The following is a 12,668-nucleotide window of genomic DNA, read 5'->3' as shown; positions in this document are numbered from 1 at the left end:
TAGAATCTCAGCAGTTGTTGATTAAAATATGGGTAGAAAGTCAAATGGAACTATCAGATCAGTCCATAAGTTCGTGCGTTTTTAAAAGGTGGTTGTAAAAGTAATAAAAAAGAGGTGGTCTGTAAAGTCGGTTTACTGACGATAGTTTAACGTGATAAAGTCATAAGAAAATACTGATTGAATGGTTGCATTTTTCAAAAGAAAATTTTAATTTTATTTGTTTGATAGATATTTTGTATGGATATAGAGAATGAGTTACCATTAACATAACATAATATACTTTAACATAACATAACATAACACAACATAACATAACACAACATAACACAACACAACATAACATAACATAACATAACATAACATAACATAACAGAACATAACAAATTACCACGTATTAAAGCACTTATCAACAGCTTTCATTTGATACCCATATTGTACATACACAACCAAAGGTTACCCGGGTCCACGTTTTGATTTATATCTCGAGACCCTAGTCACGGAGCGGCGTGAAAAATACTCTGTACTAAAGCATTCACCAACAGCTTTCATTTGAGACCCATATTGTACATACACATCCGAAGGTTACCCGGGTCAACGTTTTGACCTATATCTCAAGACCCTATCTACCAATAGGTATTCAAACTATACGGAAATCATCTTCAATACCTACTTAACAATGTGTGTAAGTTTGGTTTAATTCGGTTCAAAGACACGGCGGGTCCACGTTTTGGCATATATTTCCAGACCCTAGTCATCAATAGGTATGAAAATTACCCCGTATTAAAGCACTTATCAACAGCTTTCATTTTATACCCATATTGTACATACACATCCGAAGGTTACCCGGGTCCACGTTTTGACCTATATCTCGAGCCCTATTTCCAAAATAAAATATATTCCATGTTACTCGTGATGTAGCTTTCGAATGGTGAAAGAATTTTTAAAATCGGTCCAGTAGTTTTTGAGCCTATTCATTACAACCAAACAAACAAAGTTTTCCTCTTTATAATATTAGTATAGATATGGTAAATATTACCATACATTTTTTCCTTCATATATAATAAAAAAATAATAATAATAACATTAAAACAACAGGTTGTATTAACAAACTTGGTTTTATTTTAAATTCTTCAAGTGAATCAAATTAATAATAATCAATAAGAAGGCATATGCAAATACAAATATGTACGTGAATTTATATATGTACATATGCGCATATACATACATATATACGCTCACTTAAGTAGGGGAGAGCAAGATGTCGAACGTTGCCGTTCGTTTGCTTTGTTTGCTTTGTCGTTCCTTCCGCGCTTTTGCTTGCAGTTCATTCAATGCAATGAGCAAGGTAACACTAATATGAGCAAGGTAACACTAATGAGCAAGGTAACACTAAAGAGCAAGGTAACACTAATATGAGCAAGGTAACTACATATGAGCAAGGTAACACTAATGAGCAAGGTAACTACATATGAGCAAGGTAACGACACATTTTTTCGTGCGTGCAGCCTGTTAAATCGAATTATAAGACGTTATCACGTCAAAAGATATTTAAAGTATTTATTAATCAATAATATATTTTCCTTCATTACTCGTGATTATAATGTCTTCCCAACGTTTAGGCAAATTTTTAATTCCCTGCTCAAAAAATTGTATCTCCTTGGAGCCAAAATACGCTTTCTATATCCCTTTTTATAGCTTCTTTTGAGGAGTAGTTCGTTACTCATATGGGATTGAAGCCCACGGGAAAGGTGATAATCCGGAGAGTATGGTGGATGCGGCATTTGCGCTCATCCGAGCTCGTTCAGCTTGCCTTGCGGTATGAGGTCTTGCGTTTTTGGTGGTAAAACGAAACTTTGCGTCTATTCACTAAAGACAGTCGATTTTTGCTAAGTGACTCATTCAGGTTTGATAGCTGATGAGAATAATAATCAGCAGTTATCGCCTGGTTTGGTTCCAGAAGCTCATAATAAACAATACCGGCCATATCCCACCAAATAGACAGGATAATCTTCCTGGGGTGAACGCCATCTCTAGTGGTCGGTTCTGGTGTTTCATCTTTATCTAACCATTGGCGTTTGCAAACAGGACTAGTGTAAAGGATCCATTTTTCATCACCAGTAACGATACGGTTCAAAAACTTTCAGTTTCAAGACGTTGCAGCAGCTGAAAACACACATTCACTCTCTGCTGAAAGTTGGCGACAAAAAATCTACGCGGAACCCATTTTCCCAGCTTTGAAACCTTTCCCAACTGAACCAGAAGCCTGTGAACTGTTCCATGCGATGAATTTAACCTCTGAGGCCCCAAATTGCTAGCGGCGCACGCATACTAGATAGGAATTACAAACAACGATACAATGCGATGCAATGAACTAGAAGAGGGGGAAACGCAAGAATACCTTCTATGTGCTTGCCCTGCATTAGCTAGAACCAGATTAAACGCTTAGGAGCTTTACAATATGAGAAGTTAAAGTACCTCTCGGGGATAGAACTCCAAACGTACTACAAGATGTCTACTACAAAGAAACGTAAAGGTCTAGCTCCATTTGGTAACACTAAGGATCAATAGATCTATGTGATGGCTTTCAGCCAGCCAAATCAATCTAACCTAACTTAGAAAAGCCTCAGTGCTTGCGACAACCTCGAAACTTTCACCGAGCCCGGTTTTCATTACGTGCAAGTAACGAGTTTCTACAGTATTAGGATTTAAAATTCAAGAATTCAAAAATTTTCAATTTCTTTAATACTCAATTAGTAATAGTTTTTTTTTAATGTGTGGAAAATAAAAAGACTCGACCCCTGTGCTTTGAAATATTTTTTGTATTGAAATTACGCATTGATCATTTAGCTCCACTGTACTAGCTGAACTTATATACAAAAAATGCAACGACCTTAGCCGTGGAACTACTAATTTTTAATTATATTTATTCTATTTATGTATGTGCATATGTTGTTGGAACGGACGGTCCTTAAAATGTATGCCGTGTCCAAACGACGCAAATGATTTGAGGTTGTAACAAGGTTTTTCATGACAGAAATAAACTCAAATATTTCTCTTTGTCTGCCAAGGGGCGAACGCTATAAGAAAAAATGTCGATCCCGGACACTGTCGATTGGTAGTCACGCGCCTACTCATTGGACTACGGCAGCCATGCTCATCTAGGCACACTATTATGCATTCATAAATAATTCTATAAATAATTTCCATACTGTGCCAAATTTATCGTTTTATGTACAATATTTTGATTTATAATTTTACTTGAAACGTTACATTCTTAAAGTAACCACCGTTAAGTTTTCGCAAAAGCAATTTTTTTTCATGCCACCTTACTGCTAATGCAACCCGCCAATTCTACATTTCACCAATCAACATTTCGCTACTGCATTCATGTTTCTAAATATTTACATACAAATGTATAAATATTCAAATGCGCATACATACATGCGAACTCTCTCAGAATATAGCGCAAAGTGGTAGTTCTAAAATTTCTTATAACCGTTATAAAAATTAATACAGAAATTACCAACGAACGAACTTCTATACGTGAAATTAACAAAATAATCTCTAAAACTCTCTTTTGCACTGTGAGAAACATGTAAACATTTTATCGCTTTCCCGTTATTGATATTATCAAGCAAAGTTCCATATACATATACATACATACATATGTATACATGCATACAACAACTTAGTCTTTTGTAAAAGTCAATTTGCTTACTGTTTGAATTTTTGTTGCTTGAAGTGTTCTCCCGCTCACCCATTCCCACTCACATTAGCGCTATTGTCTTATTTACATATACCTATACTCTCACCAATTAGCAGGAGCACTTCATACCGCTAAAGAACTCTGATAACCTTTGGCCAGCTATAATTCTAAGTGTCCTGCAGGAAATTGGCTAATTATAGTCTTTGGGAATTAATACGTATTCGCGACGATAGCTTCCGCTTCACTTGTACCTAATGCAAATTTTACCATGTGAGGTCTCAACTCCCCAGAAATGATATCACAAGGGTTATAGTTTTGGAGATGAAATAAAAATTCAACGTTGAACTGAGTACTTAGGCTAATTGCAGTGCACCTAACGTTGAAAGGAAACTCCAAGGGTGCAACTCCATGCACAGATATACAGATGGCTCAAAAACACCGGAGGCTTAAGCGCTGGCCAATATGATGGCAAAACAAAGCTCCTAGTTTTCCGATAATTTTCTAAGCTTAAGTGTATGCCATCTGTCTATGGCAAAGATCAATTTAGAAAACAAACTGCGGATAGAGTGAATTGCCCTTTAGATCGACAGTCAAGCTGCATAAAAGGCCATATCTTAAGGCCCAGGTTAAGTCGTCACTAGCCCTTGAGCGCATAGAGAAAATTTATTTATTAGGATTGTTTAGTCGAATCAGGCTTATATGGGTCCCAAGACGTATGAGAATACTTGAAAATGAGGTACTCCTAAAGCTGATGCTTGGCTATAGACTATTCCTTTGGAAGCTATTCCTTTTTCTTGGACAACATACCATCAAGAAAGAGCTTAAAAGCTAAGGCCAAGATATACGAAGAGGGTTCAATAAGTATCCGTGTTAGAAATGAAGACAACTTTTTTTTTTATTTTAATTTTTTATTTCTCAACATAATCCCCTTTTAGCAAGTTACGCTTCTCCCAATCCCGCCAACCCCTCTTTAACCCCACTTAATACGCTTCTATCTCGGCGATGACTTCCTTGCTTAAACTAAATAAGAAAAGGTCGCAGAGAGACAGTTCGGGTCAAGACTGGGGGGGCTGCTGCAATTTCTAACACGATTCATGCAGTTTGGCGGTGACAACTCCGGATAAATGTGCTGGTGCGTTATCGTGGTGAAACAGCATCTTATTTTTCGCCAAATGCGGCCATGTCTCCTACAATTTTTTTATGAAAGTGGTCCAATAACTCACTGTTGTATTGTCCAATGATCCTTCTTCCACCTTTCCGGTGGATGGGACAGTCTTAGCCTTCTTTGGAGCAGATTCACGTGGATAAATCCATTGCTTTGATTGTTGCTTAGTTTCTGGTGAGTAATAATTCCTTCGTATCTCGCTTAAATTGCTCCAACACTGCGTCGAAGTTGTTGCCCACCGTGAGCAATCGCAGCACCCATTGGGCTGACAATTTTTTCATCGACAACTTAATGTTGTAAAATATAAATATCCATCCCGGTTGGCATACCTATGGCCTCTGATACTTCGCGCACCTTCGTTCGTCGATCAGTGAGAATAATCTCGTAGACATTTTAAAAGATTTCGATGTTCGCCTACGTTTAAATTCGTTGAACTAATATCTAACTGCGGTCAAATATGGCGAAGCGTCTCCATAGACAGCATCCAACTTTCCTTTTATATCCTTGCATTTTTTCCCATCCAAAAATAAAAAGCAACTTACCGAACGATACTGTTCCATACTGTTTTCCATCTTAGCGAAAATCACGAAACACGTCTTACTCGAATAGCTGCCAAATCCAAACTAACCTGTCAAACAGTCCGAAATTTCTTTTGCCGTCGTTCGATAGATGGCAGCACGCGATTCAAACCTCAACTTCCCACAGGAGCGCCCTCTGTCATTAGGCACGGGTACTGATTCAACCGCCCTCGTATAAGCTGGAACCAAACAATTCTAGTACAAAACTTTAATTTTTCCTCCGATTCACTCTGTGCCATGAAAAAGTGTTTCTGAAAAAACTGTCTGTCATTCAAAAGCGACGTAAAACTTGAGGTTTTTCCTTTTATGAACCAAGAAGATATGCAACGCAATTCCCCAGCAACCAACAAAAAATATATGCAGCAAATATATGTTTAAAACATAAATATATTCTATAATGCTATTTGGCAGATGGTTCAAATTGCAGATGCATACAAATTTTAAATCTTTGTAAATATATTCACCTAAAATCTACTTCGTCTCCTGCAATCCACCTATGAAATACCCGTATTTAAAATTTTTTTTACTCTCGAAAGCTATGTGAGTAGATATCTTCAACGGGCTTTCATTTATGATTTACCACAGTATCCAAAAGTGCCTTTTTAGTTTATCTAGTCCAAAAACCAAAATCACCCCTTGACCAAACCAAACCAAACTCATCCTAACCAAATCTCGTAACAACACTGGGTATCGAACTTGCAAACAACTCATCATTCCTTACTCACAAGGATTTGGTTTTGAAATCGGCGGTACTTCAAATTGCTTTAAAAAAAGCCACATTTTATTTAAATTTTTCCTGCAGGGTACTTAGTGTGTTCATATGTATGGCATGTATAAGCCCTGTAACTTGCTGGTTATATTATTTGTCAAGTGTATAAAGAGCAGCCGCCGTAGTCGAATAATAGTGCGTGACTACCATTCGAAAGCGCGCTGGTTCGAATCCGATTAAACACCAAAATGAAGAAAATGTTGTTTCTAATATCGGTCGCCCCTCAGCAGGCAATGGCAAACCTTCGAGTGTTTTTCTGCCAGGAAAAAGCTCCACATAAAAAAATATCTGCCGTTCGGAGTCGGCTTGAAACTGTAAGTCCCTCCATTTGTGGAACAACATCAAGACACATGCCACAAATAGGAGGAGGAGCTCGGTCAAACACCTAAAAAGGGTGCAAGCGCCAATTATATAGTCAGTCAGCGCCAAAATAAAGTGTACACCAGATATTGTTAAGACTTGACTATTAATTTATTTATTTTGAAATTTCTATTATTATTTTTTTTTTTAAGTATTGTTCAACTACAGCAAAAGCCATATAAACTAAAGTTTCGAACTTTGTATAAAACTTGTAAAAACTCGGCAAATTTTCATCAGAATTTCAGACTTTTTACTTAGAATTTTTAGAAAAATTTCGGTTATCTACTTTTATAGATCATTCAATTTTGGTATAATAAAGTGCAAGTTTTAAGTACATTCAAAACTACACTGATTTTTGAAAATTTTTTTAGGAAGCAGTTTTGCGCATTTTCTATATTCGACACAATTTTCTTATATGAAAAAAACATCCTATACCGTCAGCAGAAAAAATTGTCAAAAATCAACGCAATTTTTGAACTACTTGAATTTTGAATTTCAGTATACAAAATTTCAATAATCTAATATACAAAACTGTGTACCTGAAATTTTTCTATAAATTCCTAGTAAAAATTCTGAAATTTTGCTAAACATTTGCAGAATTTTTATAAAACTTGTAATAAGTTCGAAAGTTTATGTGGGTTTTATTTTATTATACACATGTATAATTGACGTGTCACCCTTTTTGGGTATTTGGCCGAGCTCCTCCTCCTATTTGTGGTGTGCGTCTTGATGTTGTTCCACAAATGGAGGGACCTACAGTTTAAAACCGACTCCGAACGGCCAATATTTTTATGAGAAGCTTTTTCATGGTAGAAATAGACTCGGAGGCTTGCCATTGCCTGCCGAGGGGCGACCACTATTAGAAAAAACTTTTTCTTACTATTTGATCTTTCACCGAGATTCGAACCGGGGCTCGCTCTCTGAATTCCGAATGGTATTCACTCACCAACCCATTCGGCCACAGCCGGCCGGCGGTTTTACTTTATTACGAACCATATTTTTATAAACAAATAATTGAAATTATAAAATAAGTAAACATATAGTCAAAACTTAACAAAATCTGGTTAACACTTTATTTTGACGCTAACGGTATATAAAAAGAATCTGGAAAATTCTCACAGTTCTCGCTACCTCTTTGCCTCTATTTTATCCTATTACTTTATTTATGTTACCTCCCTCCTATCCTCCTTGAAAGCTTTACTTTACCTTTTACTTTACTTTCTTGGGCTTTAAATACAATGTGATGTTTAGCCTTAGTGTTTTACGAGTTACCAAATCTCTCTCTGCTTCCAGGCTCGACTTTTTTCACATTTCAATTTCATATCACACGAAGAGATGGCCGCCCACAGCAAATAAATCGTAAAAATCGTTGAATTTTTCCAAATGTACTTGTGGAGGACTAATTCGGTTTTGCAAACAGGCTAAAAATGAAATAAGCCACATAAATGCTTCTGCTCCGCTCTCGGTTGAAAAATTATAGTTTTACCAGATCATATTTGGCCAAGCTAACCTCAAAACAAGCGAGAATAAATTATCACAGAAAAAACTGTTGTGAGTTACAATTTTTCCATCTCTTAAAAAAACGCTCTCTATAAATTAATATACATACAAATCTCTGCAATGTTATTGTTTGCAAAAGGCAAAAAATTCAATTACAATTGGCAATTTGCTCTCCTGAGCACCCAAAAGAAAAAACAAATACCAAAAACTAGCTTCTCTACAAATCCTATACAAACACTCAAATAGTACCGCTTACATTACTCTCACTCACGTTCAAGTGCACGCTGCATACTCTCACTAACACAACAACTCAACTCAAGCCAAATAACAGATCCATTGCATTATTTGTTTTGTACAGATCTACCCGCAGCGCGGTGATTCGATTTCGAAACCGTTAACCGGCAGTTTTTAACTGAATTTAATTTTATTTATAAGTGTTTTCTGTTGTAGCTGAATATAGTTAGATTAAATTTAATAAAATATATGATAAACTAAATAAATAAATAAATATGAGTGTGAATAATGTGTCTTCGGATATGATCGGCAGTTGCGTCGACCCCCAAACAAAGTTGCTCACACACGTATATCGCTTCTCTATATATAATGCCAAATGCAAAATGCTCTTGAGGGTAAGTAGTGACTATTTAATATCTGGTACACTAAGTTACCACTTGTTGATTTTGCTTAGAAGATTACTTGGTACAAATGTGCAAATGATAACTACACAAACGCAGTGACAGTCTTTATGGCAAACTAACCATGACCTTGGCAGATATGGTTGACTATACCAATTTTGAGATTGAAGCTTTATTTGGTTTGTTTTCTAGGTTATAACAATACTGGCTGACAATGTAGAAAAATGTGTAAAGAACACGAAAACTTCGCGCCAGCCAGATCCATTGTCCTATTTTTATTGTCCATCTGCAGCAATATGTGGATTATGCGTTAATATGAGAAGCAAACACAAAGCGCCTGCAGCGCATTTAAATCACTAATAATACTTATACAAAAATATACTAGGTTGTTCAACAAGTTTTGCGGTTCGATAAGAAAACCAAAATTTATGGTTTCAAGCTTTATTATTCAGTATAGTGTACCTGAACATCAGTACATTTATACCAACGAGATTCTAATTTGTGAATTACATTCCTGAAGTGAGAATCTGTAAGGGCTGCAAAAAACGCTTCCACACTGTTATGACCTCATCATTTGATGAAGAACGCATTCCAAGCATGTAAAGGGTGGTTAAGTTTTAAGGGCCGATGTTGATTTTAAATAAAATACAATTTTTTTAAGAAATAATAATTTTTTAAGAAATTATTGCGATAATATAGGTATGGCTCAATTACGTATGGAACAAAATATTGGCCAAATGGCCGCCGCGGCCTCGGCGGCTCACCTCCATCCGATGGTCCAAATTTTCGATGGCGCTGAAGCATAATTGAGGTTTAGCTCTTGAATTGTTACTGGCTTATCGACGTACACCTTTTCTTTCAAATAACCCCAAAAAAAGAAGTCCAACGTTGTCGTTGACGTTTAGGTGTGGTTCACATTCAACATCGGCCCTTGAAATTTAACCACCCTCTATTTTTTGGGTCTGGAAACAGATGGAAGTTGCTCGGAACCAAATCTGGGGTGGGTAGGGTGGATGCTTCAACAACACGAATTTCAATTCATGAATTTTAGCCATTGTCAAAATTCTCGGTGCATTGCCCTGAAGAAAAAGAACTTTTTCCCTCGCAAACTTGATTTTATTTAACAAAATTTTTTTTTACTTCAATTGGTTTAAAAGGTTTCAATAATATTAAGAATTTATTTTTTCACTAGTTTTCAAATAATCCACAGGCAAAACTCCTTTCGCATCCCAAAAAAAACTGATGCTAACATCTTCTTGGTCGATTTCTGGACACGAACTCGTTTTGGACCCTAAGAACTAGGCTCACATCTCTCTTTCGCCTCTTGCTTTGATTTGCTCTGATTTAAGATCATGCTGATAGACCCCAGTCTCATTCGTAGTGATGAATCGATGTATCAAACGCTCTAAATGTTGCTGAGAAAGTCGCATTCGAATGTGTTTTTAACCCATTTCTGTTGCTAGTGAAGGCGGCACTCATTGTGTACTGAGCCTTCGAAAACCCAATACTTCAGTCAAAATATTGCTCACGCTGCCCACTGAAGTGCCTGGGGCTTCTATAGGGTGGGCCATGTAAAATTTGCTTTTTGAATCGGCTATAAAAAAAAAACTAATCAATACGTTTTCAAACTTTTTGAAGACTGTCATTCATGAATGAGAAATAATATCGTTCAAATGACTACCACGACTGGCTTTACAGTAGGACATTCAATCAACCCAATTTTTAAGCACATTTTCGATTGTTTGGGCCCCAATTTCATGAATGGCAACTTCGATTTCGTGTTTTAAAGCATCAATCGTCTCTGGATGGTTCGCATAGCATTTGTCCTTAACGGCTCCCCACAAAAAATAGTCCAACGGGTCTAAATCACAGCTCCGAGGCGGCCAATTGATATCGGAATTCAAAAACGGTAGCCAAATTTCGAGTGTAACTTTGGCAGTGTGACAAGTTGCATCGTCCTGTTGAAACTAAATGTCGTCCATGTCATCCTCTTCAATTTTTTGGAAAAATCTCGTTGAGCATGTCACGGTAACGCTCGCCATTTACTGTAACCGCGGAAGAATATTTCTCAATTTTGCTCAAGCGTATGGCGTCCCATTTCGTAAATGTCAAACCTTTAAGTAAATTATGAACACATTTGACATGTCATTTGTGTTACCATTCTCAAAAAATAGGTGGTTCAAAAAGCAAACGCTATATGGCCCACCTGTACTAAGTATCTTTCATTCATTCATGATTCTCTAATACGATATCCTGTATTCCTGTATTTTTTGCTGTTTTTGGACATCCTTGACGTATATGATCTTCAAGGCTTAAACGACTACATTTAATTCAGCAACCCATCTTTCAACTGAACTAATTAATGGCGAAAAGTCCTTGTGCATCTTCAACATTCGTTCATAAATTTCCTTTGCTTAGAAAATACTGTGACACGTTGATTGATTGACAGATTGGAATGAAACTTCACATACAAGTATGAGGAATAAGCCGACATAACAAAGAAATATTAAACCTAGTAGCAATGAGTTCCCTTATCGAACCGCAAAAGAACGCATTGATGTACTCGTATGCGTTCCATAGTCACATGGCTGTTCAAATATAATTTGTATGAGTTAATAACGATGTGATTTTTGAAATCAGTTTATCTTAAACTTTAAATGGTTTTATAACTTACTTGTTTACTTAAGTACTTACTTACTTACGGTGGCGCTACAATCGTATGTCGATTTTGCTCGAATCCAAAACAGTGCGCCAACTGTAGCTGTTCTGCACTTGCTGATGCCATTTAGAAATCCCGAGTGCTGACAGGTTCTGCAGCACTTGGTTCTTCCAACAAAATTGTGGTCGTCCCCTGCCTCGGCTTCTTTTTTGGGGTACCGTTTCGTAGATTCGCTTTACTGGAGCGTCTTCGATCATACGACAGAGCCAGCGTAGCCGCTGTTTTTTTTACAGCTTAATTACGTTCAGCTGAAAAATGTCCATCCTATCGTATAGTGCAGAAGCTGGGACAATGCCAACATCCGTGAGGCATCCAGTGCAGTGTTTGAAAGAAAGATTTTTGAACATTAATACGTTAGCGACAACGGTTATAGTCGGCGATAGTGAAAAAATATCCATTGGATTCGTGGGCTGGCTTATGTCGTCCAAATACATAGGTACAGATGAAGATCTTCTGTACGTTGCAAAGATAAGGTGGAGCAGGAGTTGACTTCACTGGGTGTTTCCAACTGGCGCCGGTTAGCACGAGAAAGAAACGAATGGCGCGCTTTGTTAAACTCGGCCAAAATCGCTTAAGTGGTTATAGCGTCAATCAAGAAGAAGAATAATAACTATATCCATGTCTCTTTATAACGCATACAGTGCATACAGCTCGCTGTTCCAACGCGGAGTAGACGAAAGATCTTACAGACAATTTTTCTCTCGAAAGCTCCCAAAACTTTCTCATCTGCTATTTATATCGTCCACGCTTCGGCGCCATATACCAGGACGGGAACGATAGGCATTAGGTAGAATGTCACTTTGGCCCTTCGAAAATGAGCTCTTCTCAATTGCCTGCTAAGCCCGAAGTAACAGCTGTTGGCAAGAGCTATTCTCCGCTTGATCTCCAGGCTCACGCCTTTTTTGTAGTTGATGCTGGTCGCAAGACAGGCAAAGTCCTTCAAAACTTGGAATTTGCTGATTGTCTACACTGACTTTTTTGATTGAATTTTTACATATTATTGAAAAAGGTGAGAGAAAATTCTAGGCCGAATCCATGACTCACGGGATTACCACCCAAATTCCGGGATCAAAATTGTCTACTATTATTGGCGTTCGAACGAAATTCGCTTTCCTCTTACGCCAAAGAACAAAAAATTTCAACTATTCTTTATAAGGGCATTGAAAACGCTTAAAACTAAAAAAAGTTGAAACTTAAAACAAAATTTACCTTTTTTTTCTGCATAATTTTCTTTAC

The 12,668-nt window shown here is 37.1% G+C and overlaps 1 protein-coding gene across 1 annotated transcript in view; it reads left to right on the top strand.

Annotated features, from left to right (window-relative positions):
• The first annotated feature begins 8,404 nt into the window (after positions 1–8,404).
• The window catches only part of LOC128857447 (uncharacterized), a 77,595-nt gene continuing 73,331 nt past the window's right edge, over positions 8,405–12,668 (top strand). Inside the window, exon 1 of the mRNA XM_054093205.1 lies at positions 8,405–8,707. Coding sequence (XP_053949180.1) covers positions 8,588–8,707 — 120 coding nt within the window. The 5' untranslated portion in view covers positions 8,405–8,587. The remainder of the gene's footprint in view (positions 8,708–12,668) is intronic.

The sequence above is a fragment of the Anastrepha ludens genome, chromosome 3 (genome assembly GCF_028408465.1).
Source record: "Anastrepha ludens isolate Willacy chromosome 3, idAnaLude1.1, whole genome shotgun sequence".
Taxonomy (NCBI): Eukaryota; Metazoa; Arthropoda; class Insecta; order Diptera; family Tephritidae; genus Anastrepha; species Anastrepha ludens.
The sequence above is the reverse complement of the archived record's forward strand: the minus strand, read 5'-3'. Positions and strand labels throughout refer to the sequence as shown.